General features: G+C 39.8%; 1 protein-coding gene across 17 annotated transcripts in view; it reads right to left on the bottom strand.

Moving 5' to 3' along the window:
• The window catches only part of LOC120409130 (sarcolemma associated protein), a 169,148-nt gene that overhangs the window by 142,275 nt on the left and 282 nt on the right, over window positions 1-26,591 (bottom strand). For all 17 annotated transcript variants that reach the window (XM_039546622.1, XM_039546620.1, XM_039546633.1 and 14 more), the window contains exon 2: window positions 25,077-26,515. In XM_039546622.1, coding sequence (XP_039402556.1) covers window positions 25,077-25,274 — 198 coding nt within the window. In that variant the 5' untranslated portion in view covers window positions 25,275-26,515. The remainder of the gene's footprint in view (window positions 1-25,076; window positions 26,516-26,591) is intronic.

The following is a 26,591-nucleotide window of genomic DNA, read 5'->3' as shown; positions in this document are numbered from 1 at the left end:
TTCCTGACATACTGGGGTGCAGTTGCAATGTTATCTATGGATTCAGTTGGGCTAAGAGTTGGTGTCAAGGCTAGGATTGTGATACAGGTCTTTGACACTGTTATGCATTTGATTCACACAATTTGAACTGTGGGCAGTAGGTCCCGGCAGTTAGGATGAAGAGTTCCGCTTCTTAAAGTGTGGCAAGTAAAGGAGGGAGGGCATGGGACTAAAGGGCTTGAGGGAACGCACATCCACTCCCACTGCAAGTTAGGCATCAAACCCCTCACCTGTCGGAGTATTGGGGGAAGGAGTGAGGGATTCTTGAACAATGTTAGAAGACATGACTCTTCCAATTGGTATGCATACTTCCACCTTTTCATGTTCTCTGTATGTATAAATATCTTCTGTCTGTGTGTTCCGTTCTATGCATCCGAGGATGTGAGCTGTAGCCCACGAAAGCTTACGCTGAAATAAATTTGTTAGTCTCTAAGGTGCCACAAGTACTCCTGTTCTTTTTTTAGAAGATACTGATAATTCCTTGGTAGCAGCTGATGCCCGGATGGGTTGTCTCTAGAGTTACTATCTGATACCTTGTCTAAAGTGTTAAAGTTGCAGCCATCAGTCCAAAAATTAAAAATGCCTGTGTCTACCCTAACTGGGCCCCTGCCATTTGAGTACTCTACTGTAGTTACAGTTGTAAAAGTGAAAGGACAATCAAGCCCAGAATCTTGCAGTCTACCGAGCGTAATTATGAGTCTGGGAAATCAATCATGCTTTTTTCCCGGCCAACCAATCATGAAGATGGACAAGTGTGAGGGTTTTTTGGTGGGTTTTCCCCCCCAACTTTCACAATTCTTTCCTGGGTGCTGGCTGGTGAGTCTTCCCACATGCTCAGGGTTTAACTGATCGCCATATTTGGGGTCGGGAAGGAATTTTTCTCCAGGGCAGATTGGCAGAGGCCCTGGAGGTTTTTCGCCTTCCTCTGCAGCATGGGGAACGGGTCACTTGCTGGAAGATTCTCTGCAGTTTGAGGTCTTCAAACCACAATTTGAGGGCTTCAATAACTCAGACATAGGTGAGGGGTTTGTTACAGGAGTGGGTGGGTGAGATTCTGTGGTCTGCATTGTGTAGGAGGTCAGACTAGATGATCATAATGGTCCCTTCTGACCTTAAAGTCTATGAGTCTAAGTTACTTAGGAATGTATTAGGAATTATTTATCTCATAGTGTGCTGAAGTTTTATTTTCACTGAGTGACAAAAAACTTCTTGCCATATTTTTCTCTGCATTTTTATGGTATCTTCACCGGCTCACACACTAATTTGCAGTTTCTTTTTCAGACAGGAAAAGAAAGAATACATTTTACTTCTGTATGCGTATTTCTAACCTTTATAATATTTAACCTTTCTCATCCTTGATTAACCATCTGTCATCCTACCAGACCTCCCTCCCACCGCCCCCTTTTTTTTTGTTTACTTACAACATCTAGTAGTGGATCTAAAATTCATCTGGAAGAATTTATACAGTGTAAAGTGCTTCTATAATTTCTTTAAACTGCTGATGTAGTGTTATACTAAGCTGCTCTAGTTCAAGTCTTTGCCTTTCAGCTTTTTAATGACATAATTGTTCATCTTTACCTTTGATTGTCAGATGAATACACTGTTCCTGAATGAATCAACCGCTGGAAGCCCTAGAACAAGGACCTAAATCATCACTGGTACATCACAATAGTGTAGGAAACATCTTACTTGCAGGATCCAACTCTATATTCTGCTCTTCCAATTTAGTAGAGTTGGATCTTGTAGAATATCAAGAAACAATTTCTGCATTTTTTCAAGTGAGGGAAAATCCTGTTACCTAATTATTGAAAATATTTTCATTTTAAAATAATTCTGTTTTTCTTACTTCATTGCATTCCATTATTTCTGTTTCCTACCATTTTTCTTCAAGTTTCATCAGCTAAATGAATCCTGTTTGGTAACCATGAATATATCATTAGCAGTATTGACACACAGCTTTTGCATATATCACAATTAGAATGAGTAATACTTAGAATTCAAAACTGAAAAATTAAATTCAACTAGCTAGCTTTATATAGGACCAAGTTATTAGAAATCGTCTCCAGCTTCTAAGTAGTAGCTAGATTCTAGCAAGTCTATCCTCCCTAGAGTTCATGACTCCACTTGGTCACCTCTCTTCAGCTAGTGACAGTCGATTTCACCCACAAAGCACACACCTCATTCATTATCAAGAGTCTCACCCATTCCCCTCCCCCACTTTTTCTAAAACTTGTTTCCTAAGAGGCATATGAGGAACCTTGATGTTCTCTTCACTTCCCCTCTGAAGTTTTTCCTTGCACATTTAACACTAGAAACATTAATCTCTAACAACAGTTGAAACTTCATTTTAAATATTCCCATAAATACTCCATAGTGACTAATTCTAAGAATGAAAAACCCTAAAAAACTCTTTTCCGGTAGAAAAAAAGGGAGCTTTTCACAACTCTATCTTTTCTTAAATATTTACTAATGTGCATTTAGTTTAAATTCACGTGTCAGTACAAGCATTTGCAGACAGTTTCATCAACACTTTGAATACGGCACAATTTAGGAAATATTTAAGGACTTTCCTAATCTTCATCCAGGTTGTTTTTTTTTCCCCCTAAATACACACACACACACTTTGAGCATAGAATACATTTCTTGCCCAGTTTTCACGTGTTACTCTCCTAAGGGAGATAATATCAGGAAGAGACACTACAGTCATCTAAGAGAAACAACAGCTATCAGACACTGCAATATTTTTTCATTATCCCTGTGGTATAGCTACACCAGGCCTGTGATCCAACATAACTGACTCCATGGATTAGGTACTTATCCCAGCAGGAATTAAGTGCAGCCAAGAATCATTGCCACCTGTGCTATTTCTTCTTTTTAGCTTGATTTGCTGGGAGTGATTTACAAATATTTTTTGCCCAACCCTCATAGCAGGAGCTGCACCCAATGAGTCAAGGACTCGGAGGGAATCTTAACAGGAAATATATTTGAGTCTGCAATGCCTGGGGATAATCAACAGTGAGGAGGAAGGGTAGAGTATAATCTTTTTCACTGTAAAATAAGAGATGACCTAACCCTGGATTAGAAGCAAAAGTTGAGTAATTTATTTCTTCCATGCTTAAGCTGATTTATAAATATTCACCTTTGTTCAACAAGTGGATTTTAACAGGGTTTTTGCCAGTACATCAATAAACCAAGAATTCTGACAAGCTACCTTTTAATATTTTCCCTGAAAATGTTAACAAGTGATGTATCTTTTTTTAAACTTAGATTAATCTATTAGAATTTTACAAGTACATACCAACAGAGAAAACAATTGGTCAAAGCAATGCTTATTCTGAAAAATATAGTTGCACTTTATAGTTATTAATAATAAATGGATAAGCAAATGCCCAGATTACAGGATTCTAGTATTCAAAATGGTATTTATAAACAAATCAAGTTTGTTCCATAGTATAAGAATTGCTCTCTATTAAAAGCATGGTGGTTTTAATTTAAATTAGAGATTTTAAACCATGCTGTATAATGGCCTGGTGTATTTTTGCATAAACTACAGAATTCAAAAAACACATCAAGTGTACACTGATAAAATTTTTAGTTGTAATGGAATAATATGCAAGTGAACAGAAGTAGTTCTGTGCGTGTAGTCAAAATGCAAATCAACAGCAATGCAGCAGCAATGCAAACAACTATCAAACCCAATTTTTTAATTTTTAAAGATTTGCATCTTAATCTGTTAAAGTGGGATTTAAAACAGTTAAAGTTACTACATGAAAGTCTCCAAAAAGAGTGTAATAGTCCAAATCTAGTCCAAAATATATTATTCAGTCCATGTTCAAATGATTAAAAAAAAAAACAATCAATCAAAGAATCTGCATTTCTTATTTCTTATTGAATTTAGCAGTGATTTCATTTTAGAAATACCATAAAACTGTTAATTCTCACATCCTTCACTGGAGATCAACTAAACTGGTACATAAATCAAACCAATTGTGGAACTGCTTAACAACATTACTGTTCTTCTGTAAAAAGGCATATTACAAATGCTGCTTGTGAATCTCTTACTGATAAGAGATACTATTTCCCATATTAACTCTACTTTTACACACAATTAAGCCAAGTGAAATAAAGTGAAATTAAATATACATTCTTAAACAAGATATGTAGACAACTAACTCTTAGTAAATTAAGCATTTTTTTCCAATTAAAAATCCCATTACCTTTAATATTAATTACCTTTTTTCTTGAGACCCTCCCTAACAAGAAGCAATTCTGCTCTTCAAGCACCTAACCTTAATGGCAGACGTGTTTTAAAATGAGGAAGTGACAGTGCAGATTGTGTGTGTTTTTTTAAGCAGCTGTGCAATCTAGAATCTGCAATCCTAATTGTTTTCAAGTCTTCATTATTCCTCTCTTAACACCACTTCGCCTCCTTCAACATTGTCCACTTGCCTCCACCTGGTCCTTATGTAACCTCCAATCAATTACAGTGCATGATATCTATACTGCTCAGTACCCTCCACTTCCAACTCAGTTGTGGATCATCATCACTCCACAATCCTTTGACACTCTCTCCCACAACAAAACATCTCTTTTCAACCTCCAGTCTGGCTCATATCTCAACATCTGCTCCCTCCACTCCAGTAACTACACTTAACGCCTTTAGAAAGAGAGAAGGATGTGTGGTCAGAGGGCTACTACAGGTTTGTTCTAACACCTTTCTTGCCAGACACCCTCACTGATTCACACATCCACAACCTCATTTGATTTGCTACCTTTGACACCCTCTGGGACAGGGGTATGCACAGGAATAAAAAGTTGGCTGCTTTTGGAGGGTCATTTTCTGTTCCCCCTTCCGCTCCCCGCATCCCCTGGCGGCCAGAGGAACTCGCTCTCCCCCGGCAGCTGGAGGAACTGGATCTCCCAGTCCGGCCCAGAACTTGAGGTGCTCGCTCTCCCCACCCCGGCCCAGGAGGAGTTCTGTGCCCCCACTAACTGGGTGGTCCGTGCCTCTGCTTGCCCCCTTGTGCACACCCCTGCTCTGTGATGATTTTGAGAATCTTTCTGCCCAATTTATTAATTCTGTGTCAGATTATCAACTCTTGGTATGTATCTTTACCAAGCTGCAAAGTCCATGTTGAATGGGAGCTAGATGTCTTGTTGTTTTTCTGCCTTCATGTTGGACTAGAATTCCAAAGGTGAGTGGCAAAGGGCTAACAAAAAAGGGTCACGGAATTAGGTGTTAGTCCACTGAAATGTAGCCACTAGACAAAAGGCTTACCCCTGCCCAGAGGAACTGGTTTGGCAGTGGAGAGGTCACCTAGCAACAAGGTCACCTGTAGGAGCTGACCAGGAGATCACCTGAGGTTCTGGAAGGTTTAAAGAGGAGGACAGGAGCTAATTTCTTAGCCCTCTTCAGCCCAGTTTTTTCACCAGCTCAAACTAAGGGTATGTCTACACTGCAATTAGACACCTGTGGCTGACCTGCGCCAGCTCACTCAGGCTTGTGGAGCTGTTTAATTGTCATGTAGACAGTTGGGCTCAGGCTGCAGCTTGAGAGGAACCCGGCCTTCCTGAACCCAGATGACTGCCCAGGACTCCTAAGGAACGGGTGAGCTAGTGAGGGGCACTGCATTTAGCTTGTTTGTTGTTCTCTAAATGATCTATAGTCTGTATATATTTTGTGATTAACTAAAGAGTAATAATGTGTTAGACTTCTGTGCAAAGTGTGTGTCACCTGCATAGCTTTTTTGGGGAGGGGGTGGGGAAGAAGAGGAGGGTTATTAAATTTCATTTTTCCAGGTTTATTTTGTAGCCATTTTAATTTTATGTAGCTGTCCAAAAATTAGGGTGCTTTGGAGGCTCTTTTTTTACATACTGAACTGACTAATATTATACATTATATACTGTCCTGAGTAATCTTTGTAATGTTCCCTAGCGACTTTTAACATAATTCTGTTTCAAACAGCATTATGTTAAAGTGTACTAGGGAACCTTTAATGCTTACCATCAGGGTCTACACAGCCCAATTCATGGGCAATATGTTAGTGTGTTTTAGAAATCACACCCCTTAGTCCACATTACTGATCAGTGTAGACAAGCCCTTAGACACTAGTAACCATTTCTGGTATTTTTCCAGTATTTATCCAATAAACACCAACTTCTCTCTTTTTTCTACCAGAGTGTTTTATTGGTGTTTATTGATTAAACCTAAGATCAGAAGCCCACAATACAGGGGTTCTCAAACTGGGGGTCAGGACCTCTCAGGGGGTTGAGGTTATTACATGGGGGGGGGTGACAAGCTGTCAGCCTCCACCCCAAACCCCGCTTTGCCTCCAGCATTTATAATGGTGTTAAATATATAAACAAGTGTTTTTAATTTTTTTTGGGGTGGGGGGAGAGGGTCAAACTCAGAGGCTTGCTATGTGAAAGGGGTAACCAGTACAACAGTTTGAGAAACACTGCCATAGTACAGGTCTGTCACATCTTACGCGCATTTAACACGCGCAAATTCAGCTTTACGAATTCCTGTAGTGCGGGCAATTCCACGCGCCATTACACTCAATGTAATTTTGAGTGTACGCGGTTTTCACTTTATGCGCTGACCGCAGACCGTAACCCCAACGTAAGATGAGACAGACCTGTATATACTACAGCTACCATGTGCCCTCTTCCCCCATCCCCCACCCATTTGAGGTAAGCCAGAAGGCTCACACCTTTCAGTAGAGTACTGGGAAAGGGTGTGCTTAAGATACTGAGTTAGAGTTATGCACTGGCTCCTTAGTCCACCTTAAGCAAGTGATCTAAAGAGCCCCATTTCTGTGAAGAGATAAGAGTCAGTGCCCACAGATTTCAGAGTAGCAGCCATGTTAGTATATCTCCTGTCTGTGTGTTCCATTCTATGCATCCAAAGAAGTGAGCTGTAGCCCACGAAAGCTTATGCTGAAATAAATTTGTTACTCTAAGGTGCCACAAGTACTCCTGTTCTTAGTGCCCACAGAGCGTACCAAAGAGGCCCAGTGCTACAGTCTACAGAGACCCAAAGAAGCTTAAAGCACATGGGGAATTCAGTGTTTGGATCCTCACTCCAATCTGGCAAACCACCATCAAGGGGAGGCCAGACAAATCTGCGATAATCTCCCACACTTTGCTAAACATCTTGTAGATATTTTTTCTAAAAATATCAGCAGGATCTGTTGTGATCTCCTTCATCTCTCTTAGCTGTCATCCCTTCTATTCCCCATCAGCATCAATGACTACTTCTCCCAGCTGCTCTCCACCAGGTGTCTAACTCCCCTGCCTCCATTTTCACCTTCTTCCTTCTCCACCTTTTCTTCTCTCTTGGGCAGTTCCCCATAAGGCATGCCTTAGTGTTGCCCCCCACAATCTTCAAAAGACACTCTTGACTTCATCTACTTCTGCAACATTTCCCTTCTTTTCTTTGCCTCTAAATTCAAAACTTGATATTTGCAACCAATGCCTCATGCTCCTTTACTCCATTTCCATCGTGGATCTCCTGTAGTCTGGTTTCCTTCTCTCCATTCACCAAAATTGCTTTCAGAAGATCTGCTCATCTTTTCTCAGCCACATTCAAGGGCTTGTGTTCTATCCTTTTCCTCACTAACTTCTCTGCTGCTTTTGATTACATATTCCTTTTCAAAATATCTAACCCTCCCTTGGTTTTCGTGACTAGGTCAACTAGTTCTACCTCCCAACTCTCTAATTCTTCCTTTAGAGTCACTTTCAGAAGATTCTCGTCCAACTCTCCACTGTGGGGTCCCCAAAGTACTACAGTTGAACCTCAAAAGATACCAACATCAGAGTTACAGACTCACCAGTCAACCACGCACTATGCGGAACTGGAAATAAGCAATCACGCAGCAGCGGAGACAAAAAAAGCAAATACTGTACCGTGACTGTGTTACATCTTAAATGCAGGCACGTCTGGACTTTCACAGCGCTCTCCTTAAGGAGATGGATCTGAACCTGCTGTCTGCAGTCTCTCCAATGCACGACTGGCCTTAGGGAAGCGGAGCACATACCTCACAGGGTGCCTTGCTCATCATCCTTGCAGTCAGGAGGCTAGAACCAGCTGCCTGTCCCCACCCTCCACTTGCCATGCACGAGGCAGCTACTTACAGGTAGGAGGTGAAGATGCTGAGGTTTGCAAGCACTGCTGTGAACCCCCGGTCCTAGCAGTCCGCCCTGAAGAGTATCCCATCTTGCTCACTCTGGCACAGGGCCAGGCAGCCCTCTTCCACTTCCTGGGGAGCAGCAGGGTTCCCTAAGCCTCCACAGCCCAAGCAGGCAGAGCAAGAATAGCACTGTGGGGTCTGCACCACTTTCCTGTTTTCACCTCCCACCCCTTCGGCCAGAAGGGGGACAAGTTTGCAAGATTAGTCTGAACCTGGGAAAGAAACTGTTGCATCCCAAGCTACTGATGCTGCAAGGAAGCTGCCAGCACTGGGGCAGGAGCTGCTGCTTTTGCGGCTGAAGCTTAAGTCTGGAGAACGAACCACCAGCCTGTTGCACTCTGGAGGAGCATCTCAGTTGTAAAGGGCCACAGCCTGCACTGCATACCCACTGATGCGGCCCAAGCTTAGCCCGCGGCTGCGTGCCTAGGTCCTGCCAGCACATCTGGGAGTGTGAGTGGCAGGGGAGGGAGAGGCACTGGTGGCAGGCTGGTGGCCGCTCCCTGCTGTGTGCTGCCTCTGGAGTGCGGGCAGTGCACACCTGGGGAGAGGCAGTGGAGGGCTGGGGCTTGTAGCACCACAGGTGCGGGGTAGGCCTGCCCAGCTCATCCCAAAGGCAAGAAACAGGAATAGGGCAGGGAGCTCCTTGCAAACCAAGCAGTGCCACCAGTATTAAATCTTAAAGGTAGGCACAGCTGAAAGGCACTGACTGCAGGGTGTATACAAGAGCACAGGGGTAGTATTGGGAGAACATTTCCCCAAGCAACTCAGCCTCTTTGGCTCCTTTGAAAGTTTTACCCATAGTTCTTAGGCTGTATTTAGATGGGATCACACGAGGAAGCTTTTTGAGAAGTTTAATCTGACATGTTATTGACCTTGCAGTAAAACATCTGACGGCAGTTTCACTGGCTTCTGAAATGATTTCAAGTACTGTACTGTATGATTAAAGTAAAATGGCAAGCAGCGAGAAGCACAAACATGTCATACCTTCAACTGACAAATATTAAAAAAAACCTCGATGATGGTGTTAGCCTCAGCAACATAACAGCAGAATATGGTATCAGGAAATCAACTATCAGCAATATTTGGAAAAGCCAGGAAAAAATAAAGCAATTTGCAAAAGAAGCCAAAGTTGATGGAGCAGTAAAAAGCAGGTATATTATATGCAAAGCTGCTGCTGATGATGATAAGGCAATGCATCTGTGTTTTTCACAAGAGCGATCTAAAGGCACTCCTATAAGCAGTGTGATGGTTACAAAAAAGACAAAAGTTATCCAGACAAAGGTGAGGACCACTTTAAAAGCAAGCACAGGGTGTCTCTATTGGTATTTAAAAAAAAAAATCGGCATGGGATATAGAAGAGAGTCTCCGACAACTGACTTGAATGCTGCTGGTGAATTTTAAAACACTTTCAAATCATTTATTGAATAAGCATGAACTTACCCAGAACTAAATGTTTAATTGCAATTAGATGGGCCTGTACTGGTGCCTGCTTCCAGACAAGACTCCGACAGACAGATCAGAAAAATAGGCGAAGAATTTCAAATCCTGTAAAGATCAGGTCACCCTGATGGCTAAGGAAAAGATAGGAGCCTCACTCCACCACCCTAAGTCATACCACATAGTCATCTGTGCTATACTATGCATATATATGCAACCTATACACTAACTGGGACAGAAAATCTCAGACCATTTACTTGGTAAATTTAAAGCAGACAGGGTTCATTTCAGGAGGCAGGATCATATACAGTGCTTGTAATCCTCCTTATCGGACATCATGAGAGTTTATCACCACCTTTCTGTCTCAGGGAAATATGATGTCCCATCAGCAATCACACAACACTACTAGTGAGAAGTGCTATTAGAATTAGAGATCATGTCTAACTATTCGAGTGAGAGAAAGGAAGAAGTGGTGAAAAAGTAGGTTAGTTTCTTCTCACTCACTATCACAGCCCCAGCGTCCTTGGAAACAAACCTGAGAACATGAGTTGTAAACTATCCAAAATAATAAAAAGAATAAATCGGCTTAGCGTGCGGTGTAGATATACCCCTAGATGGTACAGCAATACTAGTAATCATAAACCCATATGGTCACTACACTGGGCATTAAACCCCTATTGTATTCAATGTTTAGAGTAATTTCTCAGTCACAATTATAAAAGTACACCAGTATAAGGATCACTCACTATTAATTAAAAACTTGCCTCTACATGAAAAGTGGTATGCTGTATAGAGTCCAATGGATTACTGAAGTCTCCATTCTGCTTTAATACATGAATAAACACACAACAGAATAACAAAGTCAATAATACAAAGTTAAATCTTGCGAAGTATTTAAAGTTTTTGCTCCCAATTGTTACAGCAACATTATAAAAATTGCTTTTAAACATCAGCTAACAAGTTAAAACATGAGGTATAACATTACCAACAAGATCTAATCTCTGAAACTGTTTTGTATGGTTAAGGCTATTATAAAGTAAGATTCATAAACCCTTGAGCAGATGTAGTTTTGAAAGATACAGAAAAGTAGTGAAGATTTCATATTGCAGGCCTTTGTAAACACAACACTGCAGTCACAAAGAAAAAGGGGTACACAGGTGTAGTTGCCAAAAATACAAGTTTTAGATTTCAAAAACAGGAGTAGTCATTACGGACAATAGCAGAGAGGGACACTACTACTTTAGTATTAACATACAGCCTACGCCTGTACTACCCTGCTCACCTTCTTCCCATTTTGTAGTAGATGGAAATGCTTGCTCCTATTATGTGCCGTACAGGAAGTCATATATAGGACTTCCTGCCTTTTAGGTACAGCAACAGAGAGGGCGACCACTGAGCTGCACCTGGCAGGTAGAAGGCTGGAAGAGGGACACCTGTAGGAATCAGCAGCTGCCTCTGGGGAGAAGTCTCAACCAGGAAGAGTGTGAAACCCTGAAGACAAGCCTGTAAGGGCTGCAAAGCCTGGAAGACAAGAGTGGGATATGACCCTAAGGAGCTATGAGGCATCTGTGTTGTGTTGAACTTTGACAATAACAAAGTTGTGAAAAAAGGTGGAGCAGTAGCTTTGGGGCATGATTTTACTGTCCCTGGCCAGTAGGTCAGCTCCTCAGCCTAAGTCACTTTATTCCATAAAATAATTATTTCACTTTGGAAGCACATAAATTATTCTCTGAATACAGTGACTTTCATTCTGAATTCGAGTGTCCAAAATAGAGCTATTCTGAGACAGCTATTGAGGAATAACTAGCTATTTTGATCTATTTCCTTGTGTAGACAAGCCCTTGCACACGGTCAACAGGGCAGAAAAGTAAGGGAACTGAAGCCAAGAGCCAGGAAAGAGAGTCTAGTTCAAGAGACGTCTGACAGCATTTCCCAAATGCACCCAGACTACAGTTTAGATGAATTCCGGATACATAGATGTATTTCAAGGGCCTGTTACTGGAAATACACTGCTTCAGGGTCCTTTCACACTTACTCTAGGGAAAGAGCACTTAAACATTTCAGATGAACGCAGATACTAAAGTGTGTTAAAAGTAAGACAGCTTGCAGTACTTACACCATTCCTGGGTTTGGAGACAACAACCTGGATTTCATTTATAAGGTAACCGGCACCCTGTGCATTAGGTGGATATTTTATGTTCTTGTTGGACTATCATATTCAGAAAGCAGGCAGGCAAACACATTCTGCACTAACAAAAACTTCCAAGTGATAGTCCATTAGTAGAGTTGGCCCTAAGCGGAGCATATTACAGTTGACTAGCCCCATAGAAACATACGGGTAAAACAAGTCCACCAATTTGTGACAATAGATATTAATGACGAAATTCTGCTTTTACATATAAATGTAGACTTCCAATTGAAATCAGTGAAAAATTTGCATATATATCCAAGAGCAGAATTCAAGTTTTGAGAGAGAGCTGTTGGTTAATGCGTCAGTACAATACATTTTGTTCAGGTACAAACTACGGAGTTTTCCACCTTCATCAATGAGCAGCACCTCTTCCATTTTCCTTTTTGTGTCCAAATTTGGAAGTCAGAGGGTGTCAGTATACCATACAGATACTTTTAAGAGTTCCAATCAACGGTCTAGAAGATAATTTACTTGAAAGTTAGGATGAATATATGAGGAAAGACCGTAGGAAGAAGTGTGCCTTCAAATGTTCAGTAATATCGATAACACAGAACATGGGTTTCTATGTCACATGCACTATAAATTCTGTACCATTACATTTAATAGTCAGTAGAAACACAGGTCTACTATGTCTCCCTTTCATAAAGCACTAAGATCCCTACTCACATTCTAAACAGCTGACTTAGCGTCAGATAGGATTTGTATTTCTGTGAAATGCCCTGCTCAACCATTACTGTGGCTATATCTAATGTCAACTTGCTACCCTTACATTTAAGTTTCTTCTGTTGCTTCAGAGACTGTGAAGGTGTCTCTCTCCTTTTGGTTTAGATGTGTATTCCTGGCTTTTGTGCCCTCTCTCTGGCATGTGTAGTCTAGGAAAAAATGTTCAAATGAAGAGGAAGACAAAAAAAAAAATCAGTTTCCCCTTGAATATTTAAAAAGGAAGTAGTGGTTGAGAGCCATCAAGCGAAAGTACTCTATTATTTCCACTCTTACAGAACTTGATCATTTGATGTTTCATTTTCTTCCATCAAGTAAATTTTAGCAGAAACTAGGGCTATAAATAGTGTTTTAAAAAGTTAACTGGTTAAATGATGAAAATGATATTGTTTAACTGGGTTAACTTCCAGGGCTGCTCCTGCCAGGCAAACAGCTATAGGCCTAATGTCCTTGGAAAAAGCATACAAAGCAATGGCAACACAAGCTTCTCTACACTGCCCTACTAGAATGCCTGAGTCTGCACTGGCTGAATCCTTTAGTGCTTAGGGTGATTCTGTCTTCATTTTCATTCAATGTTTGACCTCTCTGACAAGACTAGCGAAGAAGTCAGTTGTGGTGGTGAGTTGCAATGTGGACATATGACTTCTAAAAAAATGGATGGACACCGTAACTAAGCTTTTAATGAATAAACAACCTGAAAAGTTACAAAAATGGAAGATCCTCAAGCCACACTGAATATATATTTTAGAGCTTAATAATATATAAATACCAAAACTACTTATCCTCAAAGCCATTTCACATTTAAGTGAGAAAAATTCCTACAACTGTAGTAAGAGTTAATGAAACAGCTCTATGAAACGACATTTTAAATTAATCGCTAGTTAGAGATGTCTACCACGGTCAGTGATTTTTTAAAAAGTTATGTTGTCTATACAACAGGCTTTCATAACCAAATACTATTCTTCTCACATTTCAAAAAATAAACTTAGCATTGCACTTTGCATATGCTAGTTCGTTAATTCAGTTTCAACAAAAGAGATTTAAAATACTTTACTGATATGTAGTGTTTAATAAAGTACACTTTACTGAAACATTGTCAGATTCCATTTGCATAATGTCTGTACAGAAATTTCAAGTGGCTTAAATGCCAAGTGAGATTTTAAGAACTTTTCACTGGTTTCCATTCACAGTTCACCTTACATTATGTAGATAATTAGATCTTAAATCCTGAATAGAAATGATTTTACAGTAAAATGGAGGATATACAACTCAGATACCAAAATAAAGAATCCATCACAAGTTCATATGGTGGGAAGAAGCCTAATGTCAACAGCATTTCTAGTTGCCTTTACAGTTATTTTCAAAAGGAGAGAAAATAAGCTCTTTGGAGTTTGAAATAAAAAAAAGTCAGTTACTTTCATAAGGATTCTAAGGCCTGCTCTACAGGAGAAAATTAAGTTGTCTTAATGATGAAAAATCCATACCCCTGAGCAGCATAATTAAGCTGACCTAACCCCTGCTGTAGACAGTGCTATGTCAACAGAAGAATTCTTCTATCAACCTAGCTATACTGCCTCTCACAGAGGTGTATTACCTACACCCATGGGAGAATCCCTCCCATCGGCATAGGTAGTGTCTACACTGAAGCGCTACAGCAGCTTAAGTAGTAGCAGGTTGTTTTACAAAAATGCAGTTGACTGACTCTCTTTTACAGATAAGATATTCAGAACAAATCTATGATTCTATGATAGCATATTCTGTCTAGTCATCTCAGCTTGTGTTATGAAGAGATATCGTGTTATTGTGATTGGTTATTTGAAGAGTACTATTTGGATATTATTGCTTTCCAAAAAGGATGCATAATTTTTAGCAACCATTATGTCTTTGGGAAATTACCTTAGCAAGATGATGTACAGCATCTGCTTCTATCCTATTTTAAATTCCAGAAGAGAACATATATTGAGCCCCAGTAGTTTTGAAAGTTCAAGACAAGATTGTGTATTTAACATTTCTATTAAGTAGCACCCAGAGTCTTCACAATCAGGATTGGAGCTCCTATTCTACATTCTCTATAAAGACTGACAAAGGCACAGTCCCTGCCCCAAAGAGCTTAGATTATCAGACAAACACCACATAAAAACTAGAGGAGGTATAAAATTTGATATACATATTCTTTTTTAAAAATTAAAAATCAATATTTTTAAGTAGAGGTACAGTATAACCTCAAAGTTATCAACACCAGAGTTACAAACTGACCAGTCAACCACACAACTTGTAGGGGAACGCTCCAGACTCTCTTGCAGGTGGCTATTCAACCAGGTGAGTATTAGAGAGCTTTGGGGAATGGAAAAAGAGACTGATCAGCACAAAAAGCCACCTACTGCATGTTAGAAAATGTAGGAATAAAGTGAGAATTGCTAAAAGTGACGCTGAATTAGCTCTTGCCAAGGAAACTAAAATAAATTACAAGGTTTTTTAGTTATATAAGTAAAAAGAGAATAAGGAAGGATGAGGCTGGGACACTATTCAGTGGATATGATGGAGGTTAAAGATAATATAGGTATGGCCCAAAAATTAAATGAATACTTTGCTTTGGTTTTCACGAAGGATGATCATATGGAACATAGGCATGAAGGCAGGACAACTGATGGAAACAAGTATATAGAAATGGAAACTAACGCATCTGAAGTGGAATGAAAGCTTAAAGAGCTCAAATCGGGGATGTTGGGGAGAGAAGGGAAGGACCAGATAACTTCCATCCCAGAATATTGAAAGAACTGGCACATGAGATTTCTAGTCCAGTAGCAAGGATTTTTAATACATCTATTTATTCAGAGGTAGCAGCATATTGCTGGAGAAACAACTCATGTTGTATATTTAAGAAAGGGGGGGGGGAAGATAAATGATCTGGGCAATTACAGTCCTATTAGTTTGACCTCAGTAGCATGCAAGGCTTTAAAACAAATTGTGAAGGAAAGAATATGTCCATGAATTTAAACAAACAGTAAAGGGGATATAATGCAACACTGATTTGCCAAGGTAGATCATGCCGAACAAACCTGATTTCCTTCTTTGAGAAAACCACCAATTTTTAGATAAAGGTAATGAAGTACAGTAGAACCTCAGAGTTACGAATACCAGAGTTATGAACTGACCAGTCAACCACATACCTCATTTGGAACCGAAAGTACACAATCAGGAAGCTGCAGAGACTTAAGAAACCCAAAACAAAATACAGTACAGTACTGTGTTAAATGTAAATTACTAAAAAAAAAAAGAAAAAGAAAAAAGAGAAAACAGCATTTTTCTTCTGCATAGTAAAGTTTCAAAGCTATATTAAGTCAATATTTAGTTGTAAACTTTTGAAAGAACAACCGTAATATTTTGTTCAGAGTTACAAACATTTCAAAGTTACAAACAACCTCCATTCCCGAGGTGTTCATAATTCAGAGGTTCTATTGTAGGTCTAACATACTTGGACTCAGTAAAGCATTTCACATGCTACCACATGGGAAATTATCAGTTAAATTAGCACAAGAATGATACTGTGGATAAAGAACTACCCAAAGGGGAGAAGGCAATGAGTTGTGCTGACAAGTGAACTATCAGACTGAAGGAAGGTTACTAGGGGAGTTCTTCAACAACTGGTCTTGGGACCAATTTTATTCAATATTTTTATTAATGACCATGGCATACAGAGTAGAAATATGCTAATAAAATTAGCTGATGATAGAAAGCTGGAAGGCCTCATCAATACAGAGGAGGAGCAGAAAATTATAAAGGAAGATCTGGATGTCCTTGAAGACTGGACTAACAGAAATAGGATGAAATTTGATATTATTAGACTTTGCACTTTTATACTAAGAAATTTCATCTACAAGCTGGGGGCTCATCAGTTGGAAATAACAAAGGAGAAAACAGCCCTGGGTGTGTTGCTCGATCACTATACAACTATGAGCCACCAATGTGATTCAGCTGTGAATAACGCCAATGTGATCCTAGGATACATCAGGTGAGATTGAGAAATATTAATGCCATTGCATAAAGCAGTGGTAAAATCTCATTTGGAATACTGTGTACAATTCTCTTCATCCATGTTCAGAAAGATTAATTGAAACTGGAACAGGCGCAGAAAAAGAGCTAGCGGGATGATCAGGGGAATGGAGAGGCTATAGTATGAGAGGAAACTAGAAGAGCTTCACTTGTTTAACCTAACAACATGACGACAGAGGGGGATATGATTGCTCTCTATAAATACATCAGGGCAATAAGCACAAGGAGGGTGAAAAAGCAATTTAAGCTAAAGGACAACGTTGACAAGAACAAATGGGTATAAATTAGTCATGAACAAATTCAGGCTGGAAATCAGAAGGAAGTTTCTGCTAGAGACAGAGCTGGACAAATTTATTAATGTGATTGTACAACTGAGGTGCTTATGATAGTAGGAGGGAGGGCTCAACAGCTCTGAGGCTCATTTCAGCTTTGTGTCTTGTGTTCAGAAAGGGATTTCCCACTACTCACCCACACTGCTGGCCCATGAACCACTGCTTAAGAGTCAGTGTGATAAGGGATTTATCAATATGAAATGTGCATGTGTTAACATCTTCAAAAATTTGGAGTTACTAGTTTTTTTCCCCTAACAAGACCACGATATTTGCTCCCAGATGCAATAAAACACAACTCAAACACTAAATATCTCAAATACCTGGTTCTTAAAGACTGTTTGTGTAAATATTAAAGTTTTAAAATGCAAAATGAGTCACGTATACTACAAAATATTGTTGACATTTAGAAAACTTGCCTTACAGATAATCTACATGCCACCCCCACTTTTTGTTGCCAGGCTGCAATTTCCTCAAAACACCTGGAAGTAACAACAAAACTTAGCAGAACAAAGAATAGCACTGCTAGGAGCAGTTGTGACTGACATCCAGTGCATTGGGGGGGGGGGGAGGGGGGATACCAAACCCCCTCCCCCCACACACACCTGGAATGCAGTTCAGTCAGCTATCACAGCTAACATCTGCAAAATAAGGAAAAGCAAAAAGTTGAACTGAAGAAAGCTTGTGAGAAGTGCTACTGAGATGTGTCTCACAAAATTTCAATAAGTGGTTATTATAAACAAGTATGAGGTCCAGAAGCCCGATCTTACAAAACCAGGAGGAGATCTGCCTGGTGCCCAAGATGATTTTTTTAACAGCACCCTGTATAAAATGTTTGGATTAGCTAATAGACACCAAGAGTATGTCTACAGTGCAATCAAAAACCTGCGGCCGGCCTGTGCGAGCCAACTCAGACTCATAGGGCTCACGCTGCAGGATTGTTTCATTGTAGTGTAGACTTCTGGAGTCGACCTGGGACCTGGGCTCTACGATCCCGCAAGGTGGGAGGGTCCCAGAGCTCAAGCCCAGCCCAAGCCCAGAAGCCTATACTGCAATGAAACTGTCCCACAGCTTGAGCCCTGCAAGCCCAAGTTGGCTGGCACAGGCCAGCTGTGGTGCCTAGCTGCAATACAGACATACCCTAAGTGATTCTGCAGCCTTTTGAAAGCCCACTCACACAATATATACACAAAATTGACATTACCTGCAGAAAATCTAGTTTAGTGTCTAATGTAGTTGAACAGTTACTGCATTACCATTACTTGTTTATCATTCCTACAGGGCCACCTCTTTACCAGAGTTGCTGAACATGCACTGCTGGAAACATTTTTAGATAATAAGCTCCTCCACTGCAAACAGGAAGAGCTGCATAAGGGAAAGGAGCTGTCAGCAAGGAACAGTCAGCACCATCTCATTTTCCCTACCCTAAGATTGGTGATGGAGATGCTGTGGGTGAAAAGCTCAATGTGTGGGCATCTTTTGCCCAGTGAGAATGGGCTGAAATTCCTGCAAATGAACATCCACCTGTAGTGTTTGTAATCCCAATATAAACAACCCAAACACCACATGTTAACCAGGAAGTATAAGTGATTCAAAACCAAAATGACAACTTTTTTTCATAGGTTATACTTACAGAAAACCAGAGTTAAATGCAAACATAGTGAAACAAGCCTATTTTTAACTATTTGGTTTTAATAGTCTGAAATGTTATTGCACTACAATCAGTTTAAATTATATGTATACTACTTGTTATAGTCAATTACACGAGACAGAGCTTTTTCTTTCCTTTTTCACAGCATTAACTGAAGACATTTTTGAAGCTTTGAATATGCAGCAGACACATTGAAAGAGCTCTCTCACTCAGCAATATCCTTTTTCAAACAGGGTGATATATACTCAACATAGTATTCCAGATGATGGCAAACAATTGCTTTATATAATGGTATAATAATATTTTTATATTCTTCTTCATTCCTTAGGTATCCTGACATTGTTTGCTATTTTTTAAGCCTCAGCTCCCACTAGACAGAGGTTTTCATTCATCTGTCCACAGTGATGCCCAGATCCTTGACTGGAGCGGATACTGTTTACTATTAGTTCTCATTTTTCCCCATAGATTTTTAAGACCAGGTCATCTAGCATGATCTCCTTTACGAACATTAAAACTTAAACTACCATCACACTACCCATTCATTTAGCTTGGTTAGGTCCCTCTGAAGCTCTTCCTAGTCCTCTCTGGACTTGACTAACATAATAATTGACATTTGCAAACTTTGTAACCTTACTACTCAACCCCTTGTCCAGACTGTACATGCATTAACCACCACCTGTCCTAGTACTGAACCCCATGGCAACCCACTTCAGTTTCTGCATTCATGAAAAATTGACACACACCCCCATTTCTTGTATTTTGTACTTGTATTTTGATTCATGACAATACTTTGTCTCTCACCCTATGGCTACTTAGTTCCTTTAAAAGCCTTTGGTGAAAGGACCTTTCTGAAAGTCTAAATATCTGAAGGGAAGTTCAGGGTTCCAGCAAGGACTCTAAATTGGAAGTGTTCCAACATTTCAGCCTGGAAGAAGTCACACCCAGAGTTCTACAGTATTTGAAGTTGCAATTTGTCAAGGCAAAAGTAGTTCAGGGCTTGAGACAGTATTAACAGTAAATAGATTTTTTAAAAAGTTTTTACATGTGAATAGTTTATATATTATGGATATGTTTTAGGAGTGGAAGTAAAGGGATGCTGAACAATTATTTTATTAAGAATTTCATAGACTTAGCACACCTTTTTCCCCTCTCAGCCTAATTCAGACCTTCTTTTATACCAGCCCTAAATTTGGGACAAACTCCCACTTCCCATGTGTTAAGTAACCCACCCTCTCTTTCCAAGCCCTCCTTAAAGTGATGACTCAATCTGTAATATTTAAAAAATAAGTTAGAAGTAGTTTCAGGTAGTACTTGCTCCCAAAAGCTTAAGACCAGCTTTTATGATTTAACAACTTTATGTTTCTCTTTCCTCTCTACAGTTGAGTGAAATCGCACAACCAAAGCAGGGTATTACTGTCTACCCAAGGAAAACAGTAAAACTGGCTATTCTTAGAGTGCTGCCAAATACAAAGGAAACTTTTTAAAAGATTTTTTTCCATCCCCTTTTTGTTACAGTGATCTTCAGTGCAACTTCTAACAGCGATTTTTTTCAGACAGAAGTGCAGATTTTAGTTACATGTGGTGACCCTTTAAACCAGGGGTTCTCATTGTGAGGTTATTACATTGGGGGGGAGGGGTCTGCAAGCTGTCAGCCTCCACCCCAAATCCTGCTTTGCCTCCTGTGTTTATAATGGTGTTAAATATATTTAAAAGTGTTTTTAATTTATAAGGGGGGTGGGGTCGTCGCCCTCAGAGACTTGCTATGTGAAAGGGGTCACCAGTACAGAAGTTTGAAAACCACTGCTTTAAACCCTATTTAATCCCTATTTTCACTTGGCTTTCTATTACTGATTTCCCTCAAAACCTGTCCCCACTTTCACACACCATTTTTTTTTAAACTGTTAATACTATTTTAGTCTTTCATAGCTGCCAGCCCAAAGAAACTTACATCTTTTTCACACATATGTAAAGCACACTATACAAAGTATTGTACTGAAATCTTTCAAGAAAAAGTTCCATGACATTTTAAACAGTGATTTAGTGTAGCACATGTAGCAGCCCCAAAACCAGTATGGCATCCAGTCATTCTCAAATAAGCTTGGTATCCAGGATGGATAAAAATAAGTTTTCTTTAAAAAAAAAAAAAACTATTTAAATTAATTTGAAATTGAAAATTTAAATTAAGGCCTAAACACTATAATCTATTAAAATTATTTAAATTAAATAACAAAATATGAAAGCAGTATGTTTGCCACCAAGTTTAAAAAAAAAGTCAAGTCATTGACTAAGCACCTGGAATCAGAGCTTGCTCAAGTGCTAAACCAGCAGTAGCCTCTTCTGCAAGTACAGAGAGCCCAAACTGAGAAACCAATTAGAATTGAAAAAGCAGAAAAGCTTGTTTTCTTCTTCCAATCTATGAATAAAAACAAGGTGGGAGGATGAGTTCGCCCTGTAATGTTCACTTTTTTTTTTTATAAATAAACATCTTAATAAAATCCTGAAGGACATGGTGACATCAAGTCACTAACTACAAATGGTTTTTAAAAGTTAAATCAGTTTTAAATGTAAAACATGTTTTGGTAAACTTTTTTCTTGTGTTCAGAACATAAGGTCATTTTCTAATAAAAGAATTAAATGCTTTTTTTTGTCCACTTCTCACTGAATTCCAATTTCCATCCAAAGAGAGTTGACAAATTACAAGTAAAAAATTCTTATTTAGAAAATGGTGAATGATGCATGTCTAACATAATTAAAAATTAAAAATCTGAATAAATGTATATTGAGGTATATAATTAGTTAAATAAATGTATATAAATATAATTTAGACTCCTAGTTACCAAAAAGCACCAAATTTACTGTGAAGACTATATTTACTTGCACATCAGTATGTTTTACTGGTTACCAATTGATGAAAATCAACTTTTAAAAAAAAAGAAAAAGAAAAGAAAAGTAACTAAAAAGCATAAATGCAAAATAGAATTAAAACTGATTGTTGAAATTATGGTTTCCTGTTTAAAAAAAAAAATCAGTCTAGTTTCCTGGTATCTCAAATCATTATGCCACTTGTGATGCACTTTTATGAAAATTTCTCCCCATTATAAAATATTTTTTAAATTGCTGCCTAAACTGTCACAAAAGGTCAACTTAATAAGGTGTTTTATTCCATCTACAAGCTTTTGAGAAATGATTACAGTATTACGTTAATCAGTAAGACAAAGACGTTAGATCATTGGTGGGGTAATGACATTCCTGGGTAAGAGTGGTTATTATAATGGCTGGCTCTGCTAACCATTTGTTATTTCAGCGTTTGTGTGCAAATGTTACTAGCATGTTTAATTATTGTGTTTTTTGTTTGCATTCTGCAAGCACTGCAGGTTTTGTAAGAGTAAGGAATTATAAGCAATATAGCTGAATATTTTTGTGATTGATCATAAAGGAAAATTCAAGGACCATATGTATGTGTCTTCCAGCTGCCTTTTCACTACAATGTTTTTATTTATTGTTGTAAGAATCCTTGGGACTAGAACCCAAGTCTGCAGAGTTTAGGATAGCTGATGTTATCACATCGTCACTTAGAGGCCCTACAAAGCCACATCCAAGGAGCACAGTAGAGACTAGACACCGTAGGAAGTGTTGCCCAAAAGGCCCAGAATGACAGCATCCTGCAGCCTTCTGATTGGCCCATGCTCACTATTTGACCCTGGATGGTGTCCCAGAATGTTGTCTAAACAACTATGCAGTAGGCCAGAAGTTTAACTCCAGAGCTCAACTCACTTTCTGTTCTCCAGTCTCCAACTCCAGCCTGATGCTGATCCTGACTCTTGCCTGTCCTTCCCAGCTCTAGCAATTACTGCAACCCCTGTTCATTGACTACCACCACGTGACTGTCCATGACTTGGGGACACCAGCCCAGTCATAACTGCTAGACCAGATTGTAAGGGACTGGAGTGTAGGCAATCATATTGTGATATCATTAAAACTACATTCTCCTACAGAGCATTTCTCTTCTCCCTCACCCTCAAAAAAATCATCTTAACTTGTTGCAATTTATTGCTCATATAGGAATCCAAGCAGACCCTGAGACTGAACTCCCCCATTTAGCCACACACCGGGTATACAATTCAAGGTGCCCCACGTTGTTACACCAGCATGCTTCAACCCTGTTTCAGAAGGACCACCTTCAAGAAAGAAAATGTAGTGGATTCTCCATTCATTCCTGGGTATCTGCCAAAACTACCAACAAAATTACCAGTTACGGTGATGGGTTTATTATGTGGACATCTGTCCAGAAGTACTTAACCAAGGCCAACTCCTCGTATGTTATAGGCCCATCCACCATCAAATGCCTACATCTTTTATTCACTACCAATCTGGGCAAATCCAGACCTGTAACTTTAAAATTAAAGTTTAAGTAAACCACTACAAATCCAGAGTCATGCAAAGAAAATAAAGCAATTTAAAAACTCATTTATTTGATTTCTGTTAGTGAGTCTAAAACTAACCACTCTTGATTAAAAATAATTCAGTTGCCTATGTTGTAAGCTCTGCCATCAATTTAGTTGATTTGCCCAACATCAAAGTCACTCTGTGCATCAGTTTAACCATCTGTAAAAATATTCACTGACCTTACAAGGTTGTTGTGAGGCTTAATTATGTTTGTAAAGCACTGAGAAAGGATGGAAGGCATTATATGCAAAAAATGTGTATCAGAAATGCTAGACTAGATTGGAACAGACATTTTAGGTGACTGAGTCCAACCCACTACGTCAAACAGGAAAGACCACATATATAATCTCAAATTGAAAACATTAAGTTTTATAGACTGATGTTATGATCCGAAATGGCTATTTCCAATGTGACAAGTATCTCATATACTGCATTATGGAGAATATAAAAAAAAAATCTAGTAAAATATTAATTCACATAAATAGTAGTTCATGATAATTATGTGTAAGCAACTTCAAAGTCATGACACAACCCAGCCTTAAGAAATTAAACTCTACCTGTCCCATCATGCCTAAGTACTGAATAACATATGGTAATTATCAGAAGATTTAAGAACTCTTACTGTACCATGTTGTTCCTTATGCTGGGTCACACTTTTAAACAGTTGGTTACCTGACTATTCTATTAGAATTAACTGAATTATTGAAAAGTACTTCATAGGACATATACAGTAAGAGAAGCATCAGAGTACAAAACTGAATAGTAAATAAGGAAACACTAGGCCAGGGAATTTTTAATACACATTTTTAAAGCACGTCGCTTTTTGAGTGACTGATGCTTGTGAACAAAGCACAGCTTTTGCTATTAGTTAGCAATTGAAATTTAACATGACAGCTTAAAATAGCTTTGTTTAACCCAGGTCAGTCCCTAGTGGACAAAACAAGTATTACAAAGCCCCTAAACATTTTATGACAGCCATGATCCTTATTTAATATATAATAATATATGGAGATATACCCATCTCATAGAGCTGGAAGGGACCTTGAAAGGTCATCGAGTCCAGCCCCCTGCCTTCACTAGTAGGAGCAAGTACTGATTTTTGCCTCAGATCCCTAAGTGGCCCCCTCAAAGGTTGAACTCACAACCCTGAGTTTAGTAGGCCAATGCTCAAACCACTGAGCTATCCCCTCCCCCAAAAGGTCATTGAGTCTCACCCCCTGCCTTTTTTAGAAGGCCATGCCAAGATAACACACTGCATATTTTAACTCCATCTCACTAGCAATGAGAGCAGACTTCATAGGCCATTAATTATAATCACTGCAGATAATGTTATCCCGATAGCACATAAGTTAATACTAAAATATTTTGTCCAACCTTCAAAAGTGCAAGTACATAGAATACCATATAAAACAGATTTTAGTCATTTATAATGCCTTGTTTTTGGGACAGTTGCTCAAAATGACATGTTCTACCACTAAAATTGTGAGCCTTTTACCTAATATAAAATACATTGTACATATGAGAAAGACTAAACATTTGTTTATACCAAAGAACTGTGCTTTAGGAAAAACAACAATTCTCTTAGAGAAATGCTACCTAAATTTAAAGTAACAAGTTTCCAAAATAAGTATTTGCTTACCATAACTTTTTCAGGTTTTATATTTCAGTTTTTGTATTGCATAGAAGAAGACATCTGACATCATACTTTTGCAGGAATGAACAAAGGAAATCTTCAGGATCCACCAGTTCTGTCTGCTAACAATTTTATGTTTTTATAATGTTTAATAAATCCTGTTCTCAAGCTTTTCCTTTAGCAGGGCTTTATCAATTTAACTGAAAATCAGAATTCCTGATGACAACATACACCTTACTTGCTTCAAATGTGACCATACTGACTATTTAGAGGGAAATTTCAAGCCAGTTGCAATTTACAGGAATTTGCAGAAACTCAACCCTTGATTAAAATAATCTCGTATTTCATTAATTATTCTCTCCCTTACAAACACAAATGGACTTACCTTGCCTGTCTTGTGGTCAAACCAGACAAGGGCATGGTTCCTGGACAGCACCTTACAGTCAAAAGTAGCATTATTCTGAGCTGGCCGGCAGCGAGCCACGGAACGGCCGATTTTGACAGGCTCGTCCAGGTAGACATGACGCTCCTGAAATGGGTGAGAGTTCGGGCGGCAAGTGAAGATAGCCAAGGCTGAAGGCATCGAGGACAGATTGGGGATGTCACGCCAAACAGGGATGAAGAGAAACTCTTCCTGATCCAGACTGCCTTCCACAAAATTTTATCCCAAATCTCCCCAGCAAATTTACATTAAAGCAGGACAAATGTTACCTGTACATGAGATGTCTAACAACTCATTGTTGCAGTGTGTAAACTGATCCTGGCAAGAATCCAGTGAAAAAGCCCCATTATGTCCTTTAATAGTATCAGCGGCACCCTGAAAAAAATCTAGCAGGTGCAAATTTCAATCCATGCTCATCAGGAAGAACAGGAACAAACATCTGACTTCGCAGAAGAGAAGTAAGAAGAAGAAGGTGGAGATGTCTTTAAATCCAAGTAGATGAGTCACACACAAATACTTGTGTTGAGGATTCAGACTGCCTTCTTTTTTTTTTTCTTCCGTAAACAGCACTTACCAAAATTTTGACCAATGCAGCATGAAACAAGGAAAAAGATTTAGGGGGCTGGGGTCAGGGGATAAAAAAGGTTTAGCGTCTAGCCAGCCTCAGAGCCCAGATCAAGAGTTGGAGACTGCGTATGAAGCATTCGCTCCACAAAAGACAGTCCGTTTAGTTGATCCACATGACAGTCCACATTTCATCTTCTTCAGACAGTAAGATAAAGTAGGGTGGGTGGTCCTCGACTAGAGGTAGCAAAGCTACACTGTTCTCTTCCCCTACACCAGAAAAAAACCGACCCGAGGCTAGAGTTTCAATCGGTCACTCAGGTAGGGAATTTGATAAAGGGTGGAGAAGGGCTTCAAACTGTTCTCCACCCGGGGAGAAACAGAGGAACGGTCTTGCAGGACGAACTGAAGGGGCGAGGGCCTCCTCAACTCTGAGGAGAGGTGGCAGACAGGGGGTTTGCAGGAGCTCACGAAGGTTGGGCTGACAGAAGGAGGGATCGCCCCTCAGATGGGGGGGATGTCTCAGTGAGGCGGGCTGCCTTAGGAGGACAGGGGGTGTCTCTCACGGGGGCTAGCTACAGTAAGTCAGGTCTCCCGCCGCCCGGCCAAAGGGGGAGGGATCTGTTCCGCTCAGGGTCTCCGCAGGTGGCTGCGCATCGGGATGCCGTTTGTCGCTCTCTCCTGAGGAGCAGGGTCTCCGCTGGCCCAGCGGGGCTGGCCCTGCTCCGGCTACGGGAGAGGCCTGGAGGCCGGGCCCGGATGCCTCCCGCTCAGTGTCGTTCTGAGGCGGCCGCCGACAACGAAAACTTTCTTCTGACCTGCAAAACCAAAACAAACCCGATCAGGCTGAGCCCCAGCCTGGCGGCCCCCGGCCCCGGCTCGGGGCTCCCCGAC

Source organism: Mauremys reevesii, linkage group 7 (genome assembly GCF_016161935.1).
Source record: "Mauremys reevesii isolate NIE-2019 linkage group 7, ASM1616193v1, whole genome shotgun sequence".
Classification (NCBI taxonomy): domain Eukaryota; kingdom Metazoa; phylum Chordata; order Testudines; family Geoemydidae; genus Mauremys; species Mauremys reevesii.
This window is presented reverse-complemented; position numbering and strand designations above follow the sequence as displayed.